This window comes from Puma concolor, chromosome B3 (assembly GCF_028749965.1).
Source record: "Puma concolor isolate L17-30 chromosome B3, mPumCon1.1.hap2, whole genome shotgun sequence".
Classification (NCBI taxonomy): Eukaryota; Metazoa; Chordata; class Mammalia; order Carnivora; family Felidae; genus Puma; species Puma concolor.
Window position 1 is genome coordinate 11,255,098 of NC_141672.1, and position 25,404 is coordinate 11,280,501.

The 25,404-nt window shown below is 40.5% G+C and overlaps 1 protein-coding gene across 5 annotated transcripts in view; it reads right to left on the minus strand.

Annotated features, from left to right (window-relative positions):
- Positions 1 to 201: 201 nt before the first annotated feature.
- Positions 202 to 25,404, minus strand: part of PPP4R4 (protein phosphatase 4 regulatory subunit 4) — a 104,934-nt gene continuing 79,731 nt past the window's right edge. For 3 of the 5 annotated variants that reach the window (XM_086708895.1, XM_086708898.1, XM_086708899.1), the window contains 10 exons: positions 23,779 to 23,926; positions 19,843 to 19,987; positions 17,634 to 17,675; positions 17,472 to 17,546; positions 11,092 to 11,161; positions 10,574 to 10,660; positions 10,181 to 10,274; positions 9,027 to 9,097; positions 4,714 to 4,861; positions 202 to 1,332 (listed from right to left, as the gene is read on the minus strand). In XM_086708895.1, the coding sequence (XP_086565021.1) occupies positions 1,308 to 1,332; positions 4,714 to 4,861; positions 9,027 to 9,097; positions 10,181 to 10,274; positions 10,574 to 10,660; positions 11,092 to 11,161; positions 17,472 to 17,546; positions 17,634 to 17,675; positions 19,843 to 19,987; positions 23,779 to 23,926 (905 nt within the window). In that variant the 3' untranslated portion in view covers positions 202 to 1,307. The remainder of the gene's footprint in view (positions 1,333 to 4,713; positions 4,862 to 9,026; positions 9,098 to 10,180; positions 10,275 to 10,573; positions 10,661 to 11,091; positions 11,162 to 17,471; positions 17,547 to 17,633; positions 17,676 to 19,842; positions 19,988 to 23,778; positions 23,927 to 25,404) is intronic. The other 2 variants (XM_086708896.1, XM_086708897.1) reach the window with 2 other exon arrangements.

Here is a 25,404-nt window from a genome sequence, read left to right on the forward strand (position 1 = left end):
AAAGAGGCCATATGAAAGGAAAAGGGAAAATAAACGTTTTGGAGAAGTCTCACATTGAGTTGCTGCCCCCGGAGTAATTTATACTTGATGTTGGGGTGGTTCTCAGCCATTCCTTCAAAATGAACGGTCTTACTCTACTTAATGGTGGAATAAAAATAAACTGCAGGTAAGTACTTAAAACTTTTCTCACAAACACAGGTATCTCATTAACCTATGTTTTATTTTGAGTCAATTCATTATTCATCATTTCACATTATAAAAAGTAACCACACGCGCGTATGCATTCACAAATTAGATCATCTTTATCATACATCAATGTATTTTAAAAAACAAATATTTTCTAATATCAATAGAGTTAGATGCTGATTGCATTTTGAAATAGGGAAGCTGACAATAGCTTCATACAGTAGATCTCAAGAACTGACATTTTAAAATTAAGAATTGTGTATGTTCCACAGGCAAATTTTGATGGGAATATTAGCATCAGTACAAATGAATGCTGTTGACGTAGCTTAAGCATGATAGCTTAGAATAACAGCTGATTCAAACTAGGTTCATCATTTTAAATTCAGTAAGGACAAGTACAATCTAAAGTGTAAACAAAGTATTTATAAAATAAATTCTTCTAGGAAATGAAATCATCAATCTATTATTCTTAAGGTAGTTGTACCTAAAGTTTCCAGAAATCTTTGTAGAATTTTCAATGCCAAATGGAAATCTCAGAACGTCCAGGAACAACACAGTCGCCACCACCGTGGGACCGATAAAATCGCGGCCAGCTGCTCATACCCTTTCCAGTGTGACTTTTCAATTGGGCCTGGAGATTTGTGAGAAAATGCAGTGCCTCTCTTACTCCCAAGGCCCCTTCAAGTGATCAGCTAAAGCAATTTCAGTCGATCTGGACTTTCATAGAATGTTTGAATGCTAAAACCCTAGAACAACTAAACAGCTGCTTTCCTGCACAGATGAACGCAGACTGGTCTCCTCTCTAGCAGTGCTTAAAGCGGACACCTAAAGTTGGTTTTCGTTGCACTTCACTATGACATTGGAATTCTGTAACCACATTATTACTCAAGAAATACATATTATACCACCTAGGGAATCTAATTTCAAATACGGAAAGTTTATCAACATCAGCTGCCATTATGGGTCTCTTCTCCATTCATCAACCAAAAAAAAAAAAAAAACAAAAAAAAAACCCAAAAAAACAAAAACAAAAAAACGCCCCAGCCATTGCTTTAGCTTTTGTCCATCAATCACATTATCTCCAGTTGTCTTTCTTTTGCCTTCTTCATCAAGCGGATGATTTAAGGATTGGATTTTCTCGATTTTCTTTGTCAAGACAGAAAGAAGGGAGGGAGGGGAAGAGGCAGAAAGGGAGGGAAAGAGAGAGTGAAGAGAAAAAGAGAAAACATGAAAAACTGTATCCGTTCAATGCTTACAAAGTAAATAAGAAATGTAATTTACTCTAAATAAATCTAATATATGAGGATTCTGTTTAAACGAAAAAGAAATTCCACATTAAAGATTACTTGGAACTATCTTTAATTACCAAATCCCATGCACATCTAACAAAGCATTCAATCCCATTCATACAGCTCTTCCTGCCTTTTTTTTTTTTTTTTTTTTTTTTTTTTTGGTAGGACAACAGTGGAAATTAACACAGGCCCAAGCATATCAACTATCTGGCTTTAAAGGACATACGATACGACGCATCCCGATACCTCCTTCAAGACACTGGCACTCTGAAATACCAGATGTATCATCTCTAGGACACTGAAACGCTGGAGAACGTACCGCATGGGATTTTTTGGAGAAGCAAAACTGAGATAATTAATACCTTCTGAGATCACTTCATAAGCTTTTTTTTTTTTTAGCATTTATTTATTTTTGAGACCGAGAGAGACAAAGCATGAACGGGGGAGGGCCAGAGAGAGGGAGACACAGAATCTGAAACAGGCTCCAGGCTCTGAGCTGTCAGCACAGAGCCCGACGCGGGGCTCGAACTCACGGACCGCGAGATCATGACCTGGGCCGAAGTCGGCCACTTAACCGACTGAGCCACCCAGGCGCCCCTTCATAAGCTTATTTTAAGGAAAAAGGAGTATTTTCATCCAGATGCAGCAACGGGCACCGAATTGTGGATAACACTTCACAGAAACAAGCCCAGCGTAGACACCAATCACCTGTTCCAGTCCCGCGGCACTGTGCACTCGTGACAAAATGCAGACTAGAACATTCCACCAAAATACAGTTACGGACTTGATATCCAGCCTCCTGCTAAAAATGCAGCTGAAGGGGCGCCTGGGTGGCTCAGTCGGTTAAGCGGCCGACTTTGGCTCGGGTCATGATCACATGGTTTGTGAGTTCAAGCCCTGCTCCAGGCTCTGACAGCTCGGACCTGAAGCCTGCTTTAGATTCTGTGTCTCCCTCTCTGCCCCACTTGTATTCTGTCTCTCAAAAATGAACAGATGTTAAAAAAATTTTTTTTAATAAATAAATAAAAAAGCAGCTATAATACCAACATTCCTCCTCCTTCAAAACATTCAGAAAAGAGGAAACACATGATGGGATTTTTTAGAGTGTGTCTCCATTTATTTTTTAACCATCAATTCTATAATTTGATTACATAATTCTATAAATATTATTATATATATATTGAGCAAGAGAAAATTCAGTCTATAAAAAGTAAAAACATGCTCAACAACGAAAGAACAGATAAAGACAGTAATCTGAAATAAAGGAGAGCTGGTATAAATATTAGCTTTTAGCAATCTTTACGTTAAAAAATGTCTATGGCATTTAGAAAAATAAGTTGGGAAGAGAGTGAATTACATTCTGATCATTAAGTATGTTCTTCGGTAGAATTCTAGGGCAAGCTTTTGAGAGGAAGAGGGACTAGGCTGACAGACAGGAAGGACCAGGGAGCAAGAACAGGAAGAAGATACCTTAAGTGATGAAGCACGAGTCCACCCTCCCATTTCACAGATGGGCACAATGAGGCCCAGAGTGCTGAAATGAACTGTACGCAGTAGTTAGCTGCCACTGGAACCAGGGGACAAGGCTCCGGCTCCATGCTCTCTACAGACCATTACCCTGTCCTGCCTCTATCCTCAGGACTTCTACATGGAATTTCCATAGTATAATCGCTTGAGCAGTAATTGCTGGGGCAAAGAACATTCTCCGTAAATAAAAGTACCCTTTGTATCAGTGCTACTAATCCGTAATATTAGTGGACGCCTGGGCGGCTCAGTCGGTTAAGTGTCGGCCCCTTGGTTTTGGCTCAGGTCATCATCTCACGGTTCGAGTTCGAGCCCCGCATCGGGCGGTGCACTGACAGCACGGAGCCTGCTTGGGATTCTGTCTCCCTCTCTCTCTGCCCCTCCCCCGCCTGCTCTCTCTTTCTCAAGAATAAACAAAACTAAACTTAAAACAAAAACAAACCCTTTAATATCAGTATTACCTTTTCTATTTGCTATTGCTTTCTTCTATGATACAGTCCTACTCTTTGCTAGAGCTCCATTCAATCAATTTGTTCCTAAGTTTTAAGTGAATTTTAAATACATCCATATTTGTATACATACCAGTGGCCAATTAAAATTTAGACTAAATTAAGATATAGTTCAGTTCCTAAATGGGACCAAAGCATGAAGTTTCTGCAAAAAAGATGCATTCGAGCAACTTCGTTAGAGAATATTCATGAACTCGGTGAGATACGCTTAAAAGGAAACCTGAGTCCTGGTTAAGGTCCATTCTACTCAGAAGGTCCAGGTGTCCTATATGAAGGAGTACACCTTAACGATCGTTTGGGCATCTGGGATGAATCCGTTCCACCTTGATGTGATGTCTCACCATGGGGATTTTTTTTTTTAATTTTTTTTTTTAACATTTATTTATTTTTGAGACAGAGAGAGCTAGAGCATGAACGGGGGAGGGTCAGAGAGAGAGGGAGACACAGAATCCGAAACAGGTTCCGGGCTCTGAGCTGTCAGCACACAGCCCGACACAGGGCTCGAACCCACGGACCGCGAGATCATGACCTGAGCCGAAGTCGGCCGCTCAACCAACTGAGCCACCCAGGCGCCCCAACCATGGAGATTTTTATAGTCTACTCTCCTAAATGTTTAAACTGAAAGTACCAAAGGCTTCCACAATTCAAACAACGGATATAAATAGCGCACAGAAAGGAATCACAAAGGAGAAGAACAGAGGCCCTTTCTAACCACCACACTGAAGGCCAGGTACAGTCTGTAGAAATCTCCAGTTTGCGGGACCCACAGCTCTGGATCACGGGCTGCAGTAGTATTTCTCCAGTGGCATTCGCTGTACCCACCTTTCGAAGCGCCGGGTGATTAAATACTGTGTACGTAAGCTGGCTGCTCGAAAGGGATGCGGTTAGCACCCAGCGTCTCCTCAGAGAAAAATCCCCTAAATGCAAACACTTCACGGAAAAATAAATGCGTCTCGGATATTAATGGGAGCCGTCGGAAGTTTCCTGCTGATTCCCTAAGGCTACGGTGTCTTTGCCACATATAAGTCATCTTACATAAAGTATCTGAGCCAACAGAGACACACGTGACAATAACTCCTTTCAATTTATACCATTTCCTCACTGTGGACATTGTCTGTTGTTTGGAAAGCATTTAAGTGGGAAGGGAAGTGCCTGAGAAAAAGCCTAGAATGGTACGCTTCGCACAGCACTGGAGTACTTACAAGGTAGCCTTTCGTGGTGGTGTCTCTTTGCTCCCACTGCTCTTTGGATCGACGGAGTTACCTGTCCCACGGGAGGTGCCCGGCAGGGAAGCGGTGGGAGAAAAGGTGGTTGGGGCACTACAGGCATTACGAGTGCGGAATGAATCATCTGAAAGGAATTCAAGTACAGTCAGACGTACTGAATAAGCAAAGAAAGAGGCTAACCTGGGGTTAATGACGGCTGACTTTTTTTCTTTTAAAATCAATTTTAGGGGCGCCTGGGTGGCGCAGTCGGTTAAGCGTCCGACTTCAGCCAGGTCACGATCTTGCGGTCCGTGAGTTCGAGCCCCGCGTCGGGCTCTGGGCTGATGGCTCGGAGCCCGGAGCCTGGTTCCGATTCTGTGTCTCCCTCTCTCTCTGCCCCTCCCCTGTTCATGCTCTGTCTCTCTCTGTCCCAAAAATAAATAAACGTTGAAAAAAAATAAAATAAAATAAAATAAAATCAATTTTATCAAGATACAGTTTACGGGCAATAAACCACGCAGATCAAGGTCTGACATCCGTACACAGCCATGAAGGCATCGCCACCATCAAGAGGGAACCCTGTTGATCCCTACCTCCCGCACTCTGGTCGCCCCGCCTCACACCGCAGGCAATCGGCCTCCTGTCACTAAAGGTTAGTTTGCATTTTCTAGAATTTTACGTAAATAGAATCATACAGTATTTCTGTCTTCTTTCACTCGGCACAATTCGTTTGAGATTCATCCTGGTTTTTGCGTGTATCAAGACTTCATTCCTTTTTATCGGTGACAGATACGCCATTGTATGGATATATCAAAATTTGCTTATACATTCTCCTGCTGATAGACATTTGGATTTTTTCCAGTTTTGACTATTACAAAGAAAGCTGCTATGAACAAGTGTGTACAAGTCTGTGTATGGATATACGTTTTGATTTCTTGCCAAGTAAAAGACTAGGACTGGAACTGCTGGGTCACATACCAAGTGCATATTTAACTGCATACGAAACCGCCAACTAGTTGCCCAAAGTGGTTGTACCAGTCTGCATTTCCACCAGCAACGAATAAGCGTTCTGGAGAGCTGCTTTACATCCTCACACACACTTGATATTGTGAGTCTTTCTAATTTTAGACATTTTACTGTCTGTGCAGTGGTTATCTCCTTGTATTTCTCACCCCTCATTGCTTTTTTTAAAAAAATTCAGAACTTTAAAGTTCTTTTTTTTTTTTTTTAACACTTTTTATTTATTTTTGAGAGACAGAGACAGAGCACGAGCAGGGGAGGGGCAGAGAGAGAGGGAGACACAGAATCTGAAGCAGGCTCTGAGCTGTCAGCACAGAGCCCGACGCAGGGCTTGAACCCACAAACCGTGAGATCATGACCTGAGCCGAAGTTGGACGCCTAACCGACTGAGCCACCCAGGTGCCCCTACAATTCAGAACTTTAAAAACATTTTTTTTAAATCAGTATTTTCTTGCTTTAATGTATTTGTCTGGGTCCTCGGTCTACAAAATTTTTAAAAAATGAATAAACAGTAACATATCATCTGGCGTCAAGAAATGATTTATAGCATTAGCAATAACACGTTAATTTTTTCGTTACAAGAACCTATAGGCATTTTTAAAAGTGGAGAACACAAAAACAGTATGAAAATAAAACTTATCTATAATACCATAATTCTAGCAACTGAAGCAATAGTCTTTAACCGTCCTAATATAATTTGCTTCAGTCTCTTTTCCCTTAGCAGGCTACGTACGTGCACGCCTATGCGTATAACTTACGCAAATAAGGACCTCCTGTGCTTCCTATTTGATACCATACTTTGTGATTTCGTAAATCTTTAACTATTTTTCTATGTAATCAAGTGGGGGTTTTTTTCTTAAACATTTTAAGGAATGCACAGAATTCTATCCGTAAAACTTTTTTTTTTTTTTATGTACACTGGACACACAATTAGCTTCAGGGTACAACACGGTGATTCCTCTATGCGCTGTGCTGTATCCCTGCAAGTGTGACTGCCATCTGTCACCGTGCTACACTACTACAAGGCCGCTGATGATACTTCTGACTCTGTGCCTTGCTCACCCACCCCCCAAAGCCTGCACCTCCCACGCCCCTGCCCCCATCTTGCCCATCCCCCCCCCCCTCCGGGCAAACATCCCATTTCTAGTGATCTGTCATGAAACGGTGAGATAAAATACATAAAATGTGGTAAAACATGTCAGAGTGTGTACCTTGGTATGATGTGATGAAAATGGCACTTTACCTCTGTCACCCTTCCTCCAACCCACAACCTTAGTCTAATTGTAAGAAAAACATCAGATAAATTCTAATAGAGGGGCGTCCTGCAAAATATTTAGCCAGTACCTCTCAAAACTGGGACTGTCACCAAAAACAAGGAAAGGCTAAGAAACCGTCACAGCTAAGGAAAGCCTAAGGTGAGCTGACAAGTGAATTTACGTCATGTTGTATGCTGGATGGGATCCTGGGTGGCTCGGTCGGTTGAGTGTCTGACTTCAGCTCAGGTCATGATCTCATGGTTCGGGAGTTCAAACCCCGCATGGGCTCTGTGCTGACAGCTCAGAGCCTGGAGGCTGCTTCAGATTCTGTGTCTCCCTCCCTCTCTGCCCCTCTCCTGTTCATATTCAGTCTCTCTCTCTCTCTTGAAAAATAAGTAAACATTAAAAAAAATTTAAATATGCTCATCTGAAGTCATCTCCAAGAGGCTAGATGGGATCCATGCAAGTTTGAAGAACCACTTCTATATATATATATACATATATATATATATATATATATATGTATATATACATACACACACATATATATATGTATATATATATGTATGTACACATACATATATATATGTATATATATATGTATGTGTATATATATATAACATATATATTATATGTATATAATATATATATAATAAAAGTTCACAAACCCTTAATGTTCCCTTAGTATCTCCTAAAGAAATCGCTGACTTGCAAAGATAAAAGTAATGAATAGTTTTATTATTTATGGCCCTCACTTCAAGGAGCATTGGTAATTTTAGTTCAACACATTTCTGTTATCAAATTCTTTCAGGTTTCTTATGCTACTCATAGTCTACTATATATATGGTATATGAATATCAGTGCTTTAATACTGGGACTATTTTCTCTTCTGGCAAATGAAAACATACTGTTTACAGCCAGTGGGTGTACATTCTTCATGAGAATAAAAAACACATAGTAAGAGGAAGACAGAATATTCAAAACACAACCTGAAAAGGACATGTGACCCAACTTTTAAAAGTTTCTGACCTCTTGAGTCGATTTGCTATTCCTCACACTAAAAAATTACCATAGCTCAATAACTTCCAGCCAGTATTTCTAAGGCAAAAAGTTACAACTATACAGTCATTAGCAATTTTTAGCAATATATTTTCCCTTATCCATGGTATCATTGTGTTCTATTATATAAGACAGAGGTAAGCAAACTACAAGTCTGTAAGCCAAATCTTGCCCGCTGCCTGTTTTTGTAAATAAAACTTTATTGGAACACAACCATACCTATCCATCATGTACTGTTTATGGCTGCTTCTACTCAACAGTAGAGTTGAGTAATTGTGACAGAAACCAATTTGGCCGAGAAAGCCTACAATATTTACTATCTGGCCCTTTACAGAAAAAGTTTGCTGACCCCTGGTATAAATATTCAAATATGTAATATTGTAAATGTTTGGCTACATATGATCCACCATGAAGCCCTACTCTTTTTAGCTTCTTTAAAAATCACTGCAAAACTTTTCATCTGTGCCTCAGGAGGGCCTCAGACTACGGAAGAACCTACTCGATTATTGCCCTTTCTTTCTTTCAAAAGTATTGAACTCTGGGGCACCTGGGTGGTTCAGTCAGTTAAGCATCTGACTTTGGCTCAGGCCATGATCTCTCCATCTATGGGTTTGAGCCCAGCGTGGGGCTCTGTGCTGACAGCATGGAGCCTGGAGCCTGCTTCGGATTCTGTGTCTCCCTCTCTCTCTGCCCCTCCCCTGTTCATGCTCTGTCTCTGTCTCAAAAATAAACAAACATTTAAAAAAAAATTTAAAAAAAAATAAAGTATTGAACTCTGAGTCTTGACGGTGAAAACAAAATGGCATAGTCAAGAATTTTCTCAGTTGCTAGGGAAAAGTTTAACCATTTAGGCCTTTGATAAAGATACAAGTTTAGGGGGAACACTGTCTCCAGAAATAAAGAGGTCATGTAAAGAAAACAGTAATTCATTAAATTTAGCAATTATTTTTTTAAAGAGCTCAGATTTCTACTTACCAGTTAGTGAAACCACAGAAGTCTTTCCTAACCCTGAGACGGAAGGTGTATATCCTACTGTAGAACTTTTACTAGAAAAGAATGTGAAATGGTTTAAAATACAAGAAATTGGCTTCTGTCACCCTAGTCATTAGGCACTTGGTCTTTCTAAATCTCTTTTAACGCTTTCCTCTACCTCTGGTGGAAGCACAGTTGCTACTTTTACTTCTCAATTTATTGCTTACCATGCCTCACAATAACTATTCTTTCTGTACCTTAAAAGCATCTCCTTAAACTTGCTATAGCAGAATCGGTTTTTCTTTTGATGCTCAACTACGACAGATAATACGGATACAATTTTCCTGGAAATAATTTCTCTTCAGTTGTAATCTCTTTGCCCATCTCAAGATCACTCTATTGATTAGGAAGTCCAGATAGATCTATTGAGAACGTCCAAAAACGTAGCTGAAAAGCTAGAGTAAGCTATCTTTCACAAAAGAAAGACATATCTTTCCCATGCCATGTTATCTTTCTTGACAGATGCTTTTAAAGACATTTACGTTGACTTAAAAGTTATTTTCATTGATGGATACGCAGCTCTTACATACTGTATGTGTACAACATTTATAAAAAGTCAGGGTCACAGAATTTATGCTGACTCTCTCCTCGTCTTAACTGTTGATCGTTCAGTGCGTGGGGCCAAAGGGGAAACCAGACACTCATCTATCGTCAGAAGAATTGTTGTGATCACTTTGCCACAAAAACACACTAGTACTTCTTTACAGAAGAAAACAGTAGCAACAGCAAATGGACGTCCACCTCTACTTAGCAAATGGGACACGTCCGCAGCCACTCAGAAGCTGAGTGGTGCATATGACAGACAGAGCACCGCCTCCCTCATAAAACAGCGTATGGATTCCATGATGCTATTATACGGCACCATGGCAGAAAGTCCTCCTAGAATGCCAGAATACCCATTGTTATACAAACTGGCAGGCTACAATTTTTTTCATATAAAATCTTTACAGAAGAACCCTTACAATCTATTGACCTATTAAAAAAAAAAAAAACAAAAGTAACCCTCATTTTGTATAGTGTAAATATTTCACGTAAGTAAAGATAGGTAACTAGCAAAATCAAATTGGGTTAGAACACGAATAGCTGACATGCCATACCTAGCACACTTGTCTAAGTTGCCGTATTTCGCATGAAAAGCTTGATTATTAAAAGACTGGCTTCGGATCAGTTTGGATTTCTTGATTTCTTTGCCTGGAGTAAAAAGCAGAAGGAAAACGCAGTTCATCCTTGGCTGCCCTATGCCCATCCCCTGGCCAACTCCCCCCGCCCCCGCCCCCTTTCGTGAGGCACGGATTTGTCCAGCTTCCTTTCCTCGGTTGAGCTAACTGGAGTATCTCTTACCCCTACTGCTCAGCAAGAACTCCCAAAACACTGAATGATAGAAGGTAAAAGCTGTTTTAGAAGAATACATCTCCTCTAGTGGCGTGGCTTTCCCTAGAACTGATTTTATAAAAGGGGAAAAGAAGACACAAAAAGAGGCTGTTTCCTACTTGTCGATGGGGTGCTGGTTCCAGGAGGTCCGGGAACAGAGATGGGGATGCTCTTGGGCAGAGTCGTCGGTGTCTTGGTGTCTCTACCTAAAACAAACTCTGTTTTCAATGCTGTAATTTCCTCTGAGCTCTTAATCTCCATAAGCACGCAAGACAACACAGAGAGTATGTGTCCTACTAGCTAAGAAGCGCTCTTTCCCAAATATGCTGCATTTATGTATCTACGTATTTCAATCTCAGCTGTCCAGTGACCGATTTCACAACGGCACTGCTGTTGTCAGACTTTAAGTTTCCCTGTGAAGGATCTGAACCTTCACACGGACTCCCAGCATTTATTCATGTATTCCTAAACCGGTGCCACATGAAACAGCCAATGTTTGAAAACTACCTTTTAAAAAATGAGAGAAAGTGGGCCAATTTTCTGTCTCAAACTCTGAAAATCGGCGTGGTCTGTCAGCACGCCAGGACGCGACACCAAGCGTGTAACTTAGCGGTTGAGACGTGGGAAAACTACTTACGTTTCTTTTCAAAGCTTTTCTCACTCATGGGCCTCCCATCGCTCTGTTGCTTCTCTTTCTCTAATTGTTCCTGTTATCAAAACAGTGTGTTAGCAGGAAATGGTAAGCACAGGTAGATTGATAAAACTCTTCTTTTATTTTTTTTAAGGCTTATTTATTTTGAGACAGAGACACAGGAGGGACAGAAAGAGAGGGAGAGAGAGAAGCCCAGGCAGGCTCCACGTTTAGCACAGAGCCCGATGTGGGGCTTGATCCCACAAACCGTGAGATCATGACCTGGGCAGAAATCAAGAGCCGGACGCTTAACCAACGGAGTCACCCAGGTGCCCCAAACACTCTTCTGAGAAATTACTCCAAGCATTACAGATACAAATACAGTTCACAAAAGTGCCTTAGCGAAGAATTCTCTTTCCAAACTACTATCTGAAGAAGTCAAGGTTCTTTCAGATTTGAGTTCTTTTAACAGGTACAGAATTGTGCCCTGGGAGGTCTGTCAAGCTAAAACAATGAGTTTAGTATCATTGTTATAATGGGCCTTTCTCTTCTGGAAGGTATGTACCAATTCTCATTGGCAAAATGTTGCTTATTAATGGTCATCTCCATTTCTGATGGGTAAGTGGCAAAGTAATACTTGTCTTTAAAAGATTGAGAAAAAGAAATGGTGTGTTGGGATATTTTTTAATGGTTTACTGAAGTGTAACATATGTAAAGAAAGTGAAGAGCTCAGTGAATTTTCCCAAAATGAACACATATAATCACCTTCCAGATCCAGAAACAAAATGTTACCAAAACTCAGTTTCTCCCCAAAAACAGAACAGGGAGGCAGGAAAATCAATAAACATGCCAAGTTCTGAGCAAACTTAGCATAACTGACATGTAGAAAACACTACACCCAGGGTGCCTGGCTGGCTCAGTCGGAGGATCTTGATCTCGAGCTCATGAGTTCAAGCCCCACACTGAGTGTGGAACCTCCTTAAAAGTCAAACAAAAACCAAAAGCCAAAAGACAACACTACACTCGGCAACTGGAGAACACGCATTCTTTTCGATTGCACATGTAATGAAAAGCAGGGAGAAACCAGACAACAGATTAAAAAATTTCTGTTTAGAACCGGTCTCCATAAAAAAGAACCAAATGGAACTCTCGCAGTGCAAATAAGACGCGTAAAAGTGAAAAACAAACGTCATTAAGTGGGTTGCAAGTAGTGTTGGCTACTTTCCCCACCTTTTCCTCGATTATCTTGGTCACATTAGTCACAGCTGGCTTCGAGTCCGCTAACTCCGATGCCAGGATCACCTGTGGCTCTTCTATCGCCTGATTTTTGTCTTGGGTTTAGCTCACTGAGTTCTAAAACTCAGCGTTTAGAGCCTGCTTATGCTCTGCAGTTTCTACTGCTGGCCGTCCTGAACTGTAATCTTTGCCTCCGAAGGCTGCTGAAGTCATGCACTTGCTTTTTCAGATCTCCACTGACGTGTTTAATTTCACAGAACAGTTCTCCACAGGGAGAAAATATAAGGAAGAAGTCAATGGGAATTTGAGAACTGAAAAATGCAGCACTGGGAATAAAAACACTGGATGCGCTCAGCAGCTCAAAGAGGACAGGAAAAGTCAGTGGCCTTGAAGACGCATCAACGGAAGTTATTCGCTCTGAATAACAAAGTGTAAGGAAAGAAAAAAAAAAAAAAAAAGGAATAAAACCTCATGGACCAGTGGGGCAAGATCAAAAGATCTACCATCTGGGACCGAAGACCCAGAAGTAGAAGAGCGAACACATACTTAAAATAATGGCTCAAACCTTCGCAAATTTGGGAAATGATACACGTTTACAGATCCGGAAAGCTCAGCAAATCCAAAACAGATAAATTTGAAGTAAATTATGCCTAAACACATCAAAAGCAAACTGCTGAAAACAAAGCATAAGAGGAAAGACATCTTCAAAGTAACCAGAGGAAGGCAACATTACGCACAGAACGATAATCCAAAAGAGAGCTAATATTTTATCAGATGCTATGGAGACCAGAACGCATCTTTTTTTTTTTTTAATTTTTTTTTTCAACGTTTATTTATTTTTGGGACAGAGAGAGACAGAGCATGAACGGGGGAGGGGCAGAGAGAGAGGGAGACACAGAATCGGAAACAGGCTCCAGGCTCCGAGCCATCAGCCCAGAGCCTGACGCGGGGCTCGAACTCACGGACCGCGAGATCGTGACCTGGCTGAAGTCGGACACTTAACCGACTGCACCACCCACGCGCCCCCAGAACGCATCTTTAAAGGACAGTAAGAGAAAGGTTGTCAACCCCGAATGCCATATCCAGTGAAAATGGCCTTCAGGGGCAAAGGCAAAAAACAATATGTTTCAGGTAAGGGAAAGCTAAGAAAATATGCCACGAAATACCTGCCCCCCCCCTCCCCAGAACAACCAAAGCCAGTTCTTCAGGCCAAAGGGAAAAAATAGCAGAGGGAAGTTCAGACACTTAGCAATGAATGAAGAGTACTAGAACTGGTAAAAAATAAGAAAGTAAACACAGGAGTTTACGCTCTTAAATTCTTCAAAGATACAGATCACAACTTAAAGCAAAGATTATTACACTGACTCGTGGGGCTTTCAATACAAATATAATTCACGTAACAACTGTAACATAAAGGGCAGAGAGCTCTGTATCATCGTTGAATGAATTAGTACACTATTAACACTTAGTAGACCTTAAAGGGTTAAGTGTATCGTATCCTCTCGATGAAACCACCAAAAAACAATTCAAAAAAAAAAGAAAGAAAGAAAAGAGACAGAGAAAGAAAGGGGAAGAAGAGACAGAACACCAACCACTAAGGTAAGAATGAAACAGAAGTTATCACCATGGATCCTATATATATATTAAAAGAATAATATAAGAGTATAAACAACTTTATGGGAACAAATTTGACAGCTCAGCTAACAGAATTCTGGGTATGGGAAGCAAATTATCAAGTTTACAAAAGAAGAAATAAAAAATCTGAACAGCTTTGTATCTATTAGTAGTTGAATCAATTACCAAAATTCTTTTCAAAATTAAAACTTTGGGCCTTGATAATTTCACTAGTGAATTCTATCAAACACCCAAGGAAAAATTAAAACCAATTTTATACAAACTCCATCAGAAAACAGAGGAAGAGGAATTAAGAGGAGGTGGTAATACTACACATTTCATTTTATAAGGCCCACAACTGTAATATGAAACTTAAAAGTCCCAAAAATGACAAAAAAGGAAATTATAGACAATTTCACTGTGAATAGAGATGCAAAAGTCCCTTTAAAAACTAGCCAAGAATCCATCAATAGAGAAAAGGTAATATATCATCATCAAGTAGAGTTTATCCCCAAAATACAAGATTGATTTAGCATTTAAAAACCCAAGGTAATTTGGGGTGCCTGGTTGGCCCAGTTGGCTGAGCATCCGACTTCAGCTCAGGTCATGATCTCTTGGTTCATGAGTTCGAGCCCCGCGTCAGGCTCGCCGCATGTCAGCGCAGAGCCTGCTTTGGATCCTCTGTCCCCCTTCCCGCTGCCCCTCCCCCACTCGTGCTTTTTCACTTAAAAATAAACATTTAAAAAAAAATAGCAATAATTAAAAATAAAAAAAATACAGTGGCTTAACAGGATAAAGAGTAAGCAAACATCATTTCTATATATGAAGAAAGAACATCTGACAAAATTCAATAGTCATTCATAAAAACCCTCAGCGGACTAGATATAGGAGGCAACTTCTGCAATTTGATAAAGGGCACCCACATAAAACCTCTTGGTAACATCATGCCGAATGGTTAAAAATCAAGCTATTTCCCCCTAAAATCTGTAAAATGACAAGGGTGACTGCTCCTGTCACTTTTATTCAATTGGAAGTGTTTCGTTATACTTCAGGTCCTAGACTTTGCAACCAGACGTAAGAAATAAAAGGCATAAACACTGAATAGAAAGAAGTAATCTTGTTGTACCTAAAGAGGATATAATGGCTCATGTAGAAAACCCTATTAAATCGAAAAACAACTCTAGAACAAATACAAGGTGAATATATAAAAATCAACGGTAATTGACAGCAGTGAAATTCTAGGAAGTAAGATTAAAAATTATAATTCCATTTATAATAATGACAAAAACCATAATATGCCCAGAAATAAATTGAACATAAGACCTCCTTTAACTCTACACTTAACACTACCAAAATTACATGGAAAAAAGTAAAGATTAAATAAATGGAGTGGCAGACAATGTTCAGAGATCAGAAAATTCATTGTTAGGATAATTAACACAATTCTAACAAAAATTCCAGCGGGCTTAAAAAAAACAAAAAATTCCAGCGGGCTTTTTATGTAAATGGATAAACTGATTCTAAACTTTGTATCAAAATGCAAAGGGCCTAGATTTGTCAAAGCAATTAAAAAAGAACAAAGTTGAAAAACTTAACCTACCTTATTTCGAAAATTACTATAATGTCACAGTGATAAAGACAGTTTGGAATTGCCAAAAAGATAAACGTGTAAATCAGTGGAACAGAATAGGGAGTCAAGAAATAAACACATACGTATATGGACATTTTTTTTTTAAGATGCTAAGGCAATTCAATAAGGAAGTTTTCGATGAATAGTGCTAGAATAATTGAATATTCAGATGGGAAAAATCATATAAACTAATTGAAGTGGACCACAGACCTAACTGTAAAACCTACCACTAAAATTTCCAGAAGAAAACACAGCAAAAAGTCTTTGTAATTTTGGGGTAGACAATGGATTCTTGGAACAAACAAGCATAAACAATAAGAGAAAAAAATGGTAAGTGGAACCTCATCAAGATTTAAAACTGCTCTGCAAAATAAAATAATCTTTCACCATTAAATAAGTGAAAGATAAGCCACAGACTCAAAGAAAACATTCATAAAATGTATATCTGACAATGGAGTAGTAATGAGCGTATAAAGAACTCTTGCATCTCAATAAGATGACGACAACCACCCATTTAAATATCTGAAAACAGGGGCGCCTGAGTGGCTCAGTCGGTCGGGCATCTGACTTTTGGTTTCAGCTCAAGTCATGATCTCTCAGTTGTGGGATCAAGCCCCACATCCAGCTCTGCACTGTCAGCGCAGTGGATTCTCCCTTGGAATTCTCCCTCCCTCTCTCTCTGCCCCTTCCCTGTTTGCATGGGCATGTGCTCTCTCAAAATGAATACGTAAACTGAAAAAATCTGAAAACAGACTTCATCAAATAAGAGATAAGGGTGGGCAATAAACAGAGAGATGTTCAACATCACTAGACATCAGGGATATACAATTTGAAATCACAATGAGACACGATTATATACCCGCCCTATCGAGCTGAGAGGATGTGGGGTAACTGAAGCTCTCCACCACAGCCAATGGGGACGTAAAATGGTACAGCAACCTTGTAAAACTGTGTTTTGTTGTTTTTTTTTAATTAAGCAAGCCATACCATCCAATCCAGCCATTCCATTCCTAGGTATTTCTGCAAAAGAAGACTTCTTCATAGGCCCACCCAGAGACGTCTTCATAAATGGTCACAGCAGCTTTATTTCTAATATCCCCAAACTAGAAGTAACCCAAGTACTCATAAGAGGTGGATAAACACGGGGCGCCTGGGTATGTCAGTCAGGTAAGCATCCGATCCTTAATTTCAGCTCAGGTCATAATCTCATGGTTCATGAGATCAAGACCTGTGTTGGGTTCTGCACTGACAACGTGGAGCCTGTTTGGGATTCTCTCTCTCTCTCTCTCTCTCTCTCTCTGCCCCTCCCCTGCTCACACGCTCGCTCTCTCTCTCTCAAAAGAAATAAACATTTCTTTTTAAAAAGGGTTTCTAATTTAAAATAAAAAGAGGTGGATAAACAAACTGTGGTAGGTCTGGAATGTGGACTACTACTCAGAGATAAACAGGAATGAACGACTGAGAACATACAGCAGCGCGGATAAATGTTAAAACAATTATGCTGGTAAAAAGAGGCAGGAACAGAAAACATTATATGTAAACAAACTTCTATAAATTCTAGCTGCTAGCTATTTATAGACAGAAACTAGATGAATGGTTTTGGGGGAGCTGAGTAGAACGTATGGATTTCCAAGGGGCCCGGGGAAGCGCCTGAGGGAATGGAAATGGCTGGCATTTTGGTTGTGGTGATGTTTTCATCAAACTGTACCCTTTCAATATATCCAGTTAATTGTACGCCAATCATACTTCAATAAAGTAGTTGTTTTTTAAAGGTTCTCAGATGTAGTTTGCGTTCTAGTTCGCAACAGAGATTTCAAAAACTCAGGAAATTATTGGGTTGCATAACAAAGCACAGCTCACACTGGTCAGAGAGAAGTGTGTGTGTGCCCACGTGCAAACAACGTACCATTTCCATAAGTAGTAGTTCTTCTCTTTCTTTCTCTTGATCCAACAAATCTTTTTCATAAAACTTTTTCTGAAACTAAGTTTAAAATGAAGTTACGAAACACTACGATGAGTTCCTGCCAATTTTTATATTCTTTGAGCATAAGGTAAAGCCTGGGCTTACCGCATCCATAGACATTTCCATCCTGTCCAGCTCTAACACGGTCTAAAAGCAAAGTTGTGAAAAATTATTCGACAGGAATTAAATTAAGCCAAACAATCGTCTCTCCAAAAGACTCCTTTTCCAGAGGGAGGTTCAAAGAGGAGACTTCTCCATTCTATGGGAAGGCTACATTAGAAAACCTCTCAGATTCTTCCCAATTTTACATGGTACTTTTCGCCAACCTCCTAATGCCAGGCTCCATTTATGCTGCTTGTAAAAGACTTTAACCTTAAAGAGAGCAAGTCTAGAGGGACACGTTGGACACTAAACACACACAAATTAGCGAACTTCTAATAACCCCAGGGCCACTCTTCTCTGAATCTTCAGAAATACAAGATAATTTTTGAATTTTTTAAAAGACCTTTTAGCTAAATACATACGAAGCAAACTGTCATTTGGGTTAAAATCCTTAGTTCCTTTCCGTAGAAATGTTTGATCATTATGACATTCTAACCATTAAGGAAGACTTCGCCCTGAAAGTATTTCTCAATTTAGCATTTCTCTTTCAGAACACATTAGTCTGAAACAAATCATTTTAATGAAACAGCGGTCCAGCTGACCCAGCATTGTGACTCTGACAGAGGACTGTACTTCTCACTATGACGGTCCAGATAAAAGTCTATTTATACAGACTCATGCCCAAAGCCAGTGTTGCACACAGAATATTTATTTGAAGATTTTTTATGCTGAAATTCAGGAAGATATTGTAATTTATGCCATGAAATTATCCCTTTTAAATAAAATTGCTTCCCACCTTAGAAACTGACTAGCATAAGCCATGCCATTTTTATCCCGAAGCTTTGTAGAAGAAGCTTCCTCGGTGGTTCCCTTTCCAAGCCTTCAGTTTGATAAGCATTATACTATAGAATTTTCATGGGATTGACTGACTTCCTCATGTGACACACACTTACAGTAAGGTCTAGTCTTGTAGATTAGTAATCCATTAATTCAATCATTTTTGTCCCTATTTATGGGGTTAGTTTATCTTTTGAGTTAATAAATTCTGCCAAGAAAGTCACTCGTGCTCTTATGTTTATTATTGTGAAAGTTAACTCTGTTGCCTAAACTTCTGTAATTAAATGGTAAGGACAGAAATATCTGGTAGAAACAAATACATATAATACATACATACACGTATATACGTATACTATATATAATATGCTTTTAGATTTAGGTGCGTGTCCAGACCCTGGGTATTTCTGGTTAGTTTAGCTGGTAAAAGAGGAACTCACACTTCAGTAAAACAAGAGTATACTAATTAATACTAAATTATCAAATCACTGTATTAAAAAGTTCCTCATGTGACATCTGGCAATGATCTCTAAGAAAAAAAACGGGAAAAAAAAAAATAAAGGATTCTTTTTTTTCCCCTCACCATCAATGCTAAGTTAAAAGACATTAATAAATTAATTCCTCTCAGTATAAAGAAATGCTCAGAAACTATGTATCCTGAAGTTCACACTCAGACTGAGAGTAACCACTTAAATTTGACTTAATCTTACAAAAATATGAGTTACACATTCAGCAAAAAGTTTTGAAAGACTACAAACTATTTTCAGGCATGACTTCACTAACCCCAAATTTTTGCTGTTTGCATTTTGTAACATCAGCAAACAATCCACGTGAGCCCATGCTAAATATAAAAGAAACAAACAAACCCATAAGACATGACGTCACATTCCTGAAAAAAGAATGCACTCGGGGTAAGAGATCCATATTCCAGCCCCGGCTCAGCCACTTGCTAATATGATCCCAAGCAGACATTTACTATCTGTAGGCCTAGAGTTTCTGCAAAATCAAACAGATCTTGAAGGCCCTTCCAGGGCTAAATTTCTATGAAGTGTGACTTTCCCAGTTGGATTATAATCACTTATAAATCAAGTCTGGTGGATGAAGTATTCATTATTAGTTGAACAGTATTTATTAAGCACCTCAAATGGGCCAAGCACTCTCATGGTGCTTATATTACTAGTAATACAAGTTGAATGTCTAACTGCCCCATGAAAGGAACTTTAGCAGCTGTAGCACACGTCAGCCAAGTCCGTTCCCAACACTACTCTAGCAACGCTATGTTACCATATTGCTATCGTGTCAAGCTAAAACACGGAAGCTGTGATGGACACTGTCTTCACGCAAGAAACGCCACTGGTGCGGCAAGAGCGATACTTACTCTTTTTACAATAGCCAGAACATCTTTATCTTTTTCTTGACAGAGGAGTTTCCTCACACACATTTCTAACTGCTGAAGCAGATGCTTATCTGCAGGGATCTTCAGAGTAGATTTCACTTTGGGCAACAAGTAGCAAAGTTTCATTCTGTAATAAATTAAACAGTACTTACTTTTGAATGAGTTCAATAACTAAGAATAACAGTAACGCGCGAAATGGAAAGAAAATTCAAACTTCGGGGAGCCTGGGAATTTAGCCTGTAGCAAACGCTTAAGGGGTGGCTGTTAGGAGTCAAGCATTCCTTATTCTGGGTGCTGAGACACACAGTGAAAAAGACCAACCAAATTCTTTGCTCTCCTGGAGCTCACCCTGTAGTATGGGGTAAGGAAGAAAGAATAAGGAAACAAAGTATCTGTCAGAGAGTGGTAAGTGCCATGGACAAAACTAAAGCAGGAAAAGAAAAGGGAGAATCAGAGGAGGGGCGTTAGTTTTAAAAGACGAGGTCATAGAGAGTTTCAGCGAAGGTTTCGCTGAACAGATAATATTTAATCAAAGATATTAAAGAAAATTAGGGAGTAAGTAACGTGAACATCCAGAGAAGAGCATGATGGACAGGCGCCTGCCGTATGTGCAAATGACCTATAGGGGGAGCCTGACTTGGGTGTTACCCCAAATTGGCAAATTGACCCAAACTGGCAAAGAGGCTATAGTGGGTAGAGCTGAGCAAAGGTGAGATCATCAGGAGACCTCAAAGTGGCAACAGGAGGCCAGCTCGTGCAGGGCCTTGGAGGCCACTGCTCGAAGACTAGCTTTCACTTTGAACACCGTAAGAAGCCGTGGAGGGTTTTACGCAGAGGAGGGAAGTGATCGGGCTTAACGTGATGGAAGGATCACCTGACTACTGGTTTGAGAGCAGACCGTAGAGGGTCGAGGACAGAAGGGAAACAACAGAGGAGGCTCTAGCAGTCATCCAGGTAGGAGACGGCGGCCGCCTGAGCCAGAGTGGTAGCGGTCAGGCAGCGAGAAGCGTTTGCATTCAACGTATTTTGCAAGCAGCAGTGCGTGCTGAGGAACCGTGGTGGGGTGGCAGGAAGGAGGTAAGGTTTTGATCCAAGCAGGTGGCAAGAGGAGATGGTCATGTGCACGGATGGAGAAGACCTCAGAAGAGGCAAGGGCAGGTGTGGGTGCGGGACACGGCGGGGATTTACTTTCGGGCAGACCGAGTCTGAGGCGCTTGTTGGACAAGCCACGGAAATGCTAAGTGGGCAGCTAGCTCGACGCGTCTCCTGTATAGGAAGGACACCCGTGCTGGAGACATACAGTCAGGAATCTTCAGCACACAGATGACATGCAAGCCAGGAGACTGGAGAGTTCGCCAAGGCCATTGAGTGCAGTCTGAGAAGAAAAGGCAAAAGGACAGAGCCTAGGTGCCATCCCAGTCTACACCACGCGGATAAGGCAGCAACACACAGACGGAAGAACACCAGAGAGGTGAGAGGCAATCTGGGGCAGTACAGAAAACCTTGCCGGGAAGAGGCAGTGCAGAAAGTGCTCTGCTTTGCTAAGCTACTAGTCTAGTGCTCTGCCGGGGCTGCTTTCACAGAGCGATGCCAGGCAGTTGCCTACGTTTGGGCTGCTGTATTCATTCATTCCTCTGAGTGCTCTCCAGATACTATTTTTTTTACTTCTACGCCAAACCCGAGACAACCAAGTCCCATTCCTAGAGTTTCTAGGCCAACCGGTCTACTGAGCCCGCAGTCAAGGATTCTCCACATACAAAAATTTGCTTTCTATTCAGGCGAAAAGGCGAAGGAGGCTCTTCCTCTAGAATACTCAGCTCCATTCATAGCAATAATGGTCTCGAACTCATTTGAACTCACCATGGATCCTGGTGATGCTTTCTCTCAGTTAAGGGGCCCAGTTACCCCAAAGAGAATCATTTGCATTTCTGGCAAAGGGGAAGGCTCCGTTGAATACCAACGGTCTTTCCAGCCTCCACATTGTCTAGGCTCCGTGAATGCAAGTTTTAAACATTGACGTAAGGAAAAACAAAAACAATCAACAGTCTATGCACACTTCATTCTTTACAACTCAAGGCAAGTCTCGAAAACATACATTCAACAAAAGCTACAGAAGTGGTGATTTAACTCTGAGAATCCTGGGTCCGTGCGATTATAAAGATTTTATGATTAGGTATCACACGCCCTTCCTGGTAAGCTAAATTCTTCATGTACATTATCTCAGGTATTTATCCCCTGGAACCCCCTATGAATTAGGTGCTAAGGAAATCCATGTGCAGAGAGATTATGTGACTTGCCCAAAGACACACAGGTAGTATAGAGCTGGAAGTCAGCTCAGGCAGTGTGGCTCCAGAAACCCCTGTCCTAAGTGCACGATCCCACCACTCTTGCCTGTGATGGCTTTCGTTCTATCTACACATCTCTGCAGAGCTGGGCAAATGCTTTCGTCTCCAAAACCCAATTAATATATGGTATTGCTGGACCCGTTTGTTTGGCGGTTACCCAGGCAGAAGAGTGGAAACCGAAACAAATTGCTATGCAATGATCTCTTACCCCCAAAATAACCAAAATTCACAGAGCAATGTTCAATTAATCTTCATTTGGTTTTTGAATTGACAGGTTGCTTTCTCTTAGGGTCAACTCTATGCTTTCAGTCTCGTTGACCTGGGTTAGAGATGATTTCATTTCCTTTCAGGTTTGTGTTTTTGTTTTAAAGTTTTTTTATTTATTTGAGAAAGAGAGCGAGAGAGAGAGCAGGAGAGGGGCAGAGAGAGGGAGAGACAGAATCCGAAGCAGGCTCCTCGTGAGCGCAGAGCAGGACACAAGGCTCAATCTCGTGAACCGTGACATCACGACCTGAGCCAAGATCAAGAGTCAGGGGGTGCCTGGGTGGCTCAGTCAGTTAAATGTCCAACTTCGGCTCAGGTCATGATCTCGCGGTTTGTGGGTTTGAGCCCCGTGCCGGGCTCTATGCTGACAGCGTGGAGTCTGGAGCCTGCTTAGAATTCTGTGTCTCCCTGGGGAGCCTGGGTGGCTCAGTCGGTTAAGCATCCGACTTCGGCTCAGGTCATGATCTCGCAGTCCATGAGTTCGAGCCCTGCGTCGGGCTCTGTGCTGACAGCTCAGAGCCTGGAACCTGCTTCACATTCTGGGTCTCCCTCTTTCTCTCTGCCCCTCCCCCACTCACACTCTGTCTCTCTCTCTCTCTCCCAAGAATAAAAACATTAAAGAATGTTTAAAAAAAAAGAGAGAGAGAGAGAGAGAGAGATGCTTAACTGACTGAGCCACCCAGGTGCCCCTCGTTGCCGTTCAAATAATTTTTGTCAACTGCTTGATAAGTAAGTGACAATTCATCACAGCGGGAGCTGCTTTTCTAGGGCCGACTTCGATTTGCAACATGTTTGCAAGTTAGATTCATTAGTTACTTAGCACAGATAAGATGCACAAAATACTGAAGCCAATGCAGTGGCATTTTCCGTATTTTCTTACACTAAAAATATAAAACAAAAACCAATCTCTTGATTGCCTCTAAAAATGGACAGATCTTTGCCCAAGCCAACTTGGAATTATTTTTTCTTTAGTCTTAGAAGATCCATAAATTATGAATATCTGCGCAAATCCTGATGCCAATGTGTGTATCCAAGCGGCAGGAGAAGCCTGCCAGGCTGGCTTTCACTACTGCTCTCTCAACCCAATAAACAAAAGACCTGAGACACCGTGAAAAGCTTCCAAGTCTTACTGAGGCTCATCAACTAAGACCACTAGGAATTTCAAAATAAGTATACAGTATTTACTTGTTTTCTGATTGACCATGAAAAAGATTTTGCATGTTCTTTACAGTTGGTAAGTAGATAAATTATAGTAGATAAATTTAAACATACAATTTTTTTCAAGTATTTCCTTGGATTGGTAGCATACCTCACATTTGCCACTGGATCGTGTGTCAGTTCAATAGCGGGTAGAAAGAAGTATTTACAGAAAAATGATTTGGAGAAGATCTCTATAATAAATTCACAGGTATCCAAAAATCGAAGTCTATTCCAATAGCTTTTTCCTTGGCCCAGTTCTAGAAACAACAACAAAAAAGATAAGTTTAATCTTTCCTACATGAAATTATATGTGACAAAATTAGACACACAAAACCCGTGACAAGTTTTTTTATATCCACAATTTGCTTAGCAAATACAAGAGATAAGAGAAAAAAAATCATACATACTAAAGATCTGTGGACTCCCAAAAATAAGGACATCTCAAAACATCTCAAAAACCAGAAAAAAATGTATTAAACATTGCATTCTATTCCATAAGCATTTATTAAGTACTAAATAACTATATCTACTATTTTTTGATCACCCATTACGTGCTAAGTACTCTATACGTATTATCACATTTAATCCCGAGAAACAATCCAATGGGGTAAGTATAGATTTATCCTCCTGAGAGGAGGTTCAGAGGTTAAAGTCACAGAGCTGGTAGGCGTAGTGCTGGAATGCAAATGAAAGTCTGTGTAACTTCGAACTCTGAACTTCTATTTGACCAATCAAATTAGTTGTTTTCTTCATTTCCATAGAAATGCTCTGAAGTGGTTAAAGTCCTATGTAACACTGTTTTACTGACAATAATTCAGGTAAACATTTAAAGGATTGTTTTCTCCCTATTCCACAAGTGTTCAAAAGCAAAATTCTTAATATTTAAAGCCAAGCGGAATCTCCTTTCAAAATAAAACTGATGCTAAATGTGAGGTTGTACCCCTGAAAAATGAAAATTAAAACAGAGTCAAAAAGAGAAAGCTTAAGGGGCGTCTGGGTGGCTCAGTCGGTTGAGCGTCCGACTTCAGCTCAGGTCACGATCTCGCGGTCTGTGAGTTCGAGCCCCGCGTCGGGCTCTGGGCTGATGGCTGGGAGCCTGGAGCCTGTTTCGGATTCTGTGCCTCCCTCTCTCTGACCCTCCCCCATTCATGCTCTGTCTCTCTCTGTCTCAAAAAATAAATAAACGTTAAAAAAAAATTTAAAAAAAAAAAAGAGAAAGCTTAAAGTATACTGAGCATAATTTTTCTTAAATGGAATTTGATACACTCTTAATTTTTTGAAAAATGGTGATCCAACTTAAAATGGTGAAGTCCAATAACCAGAAAATCCCTACCTACTACCTACGCTGGATAACAGAGTTCAATAAAAGCATTAAGACACTATGGTCAAAACAAGTATACAGTAATTAAAAATTTACTAAGTATATATAAGTATGTGACACTCTTTCTAGAATTAACACATTAACTAAAGGTTTCTGTCTCGAGTTAGCCCTTAGCAAATTAAAAAAAAAACTTGCATTTGTTAACTGATTTCATTTTTTTTTTTATTTTTTTTTCAACGTTTATTTATTTTTGGGACAGAGAGAGACAGAGCATGAACGGGGGAGGGGCAGAGAGAGAGGGAGACACAGAATCGGAAACAGGCTCCAGGCTCTGAGCCATCAGCCCAGAGCCCCACGCGGGGCTCGAACTCACGGACCGCGAGATCGTGACCTGGCTGAAGTCGGACGCTTAAC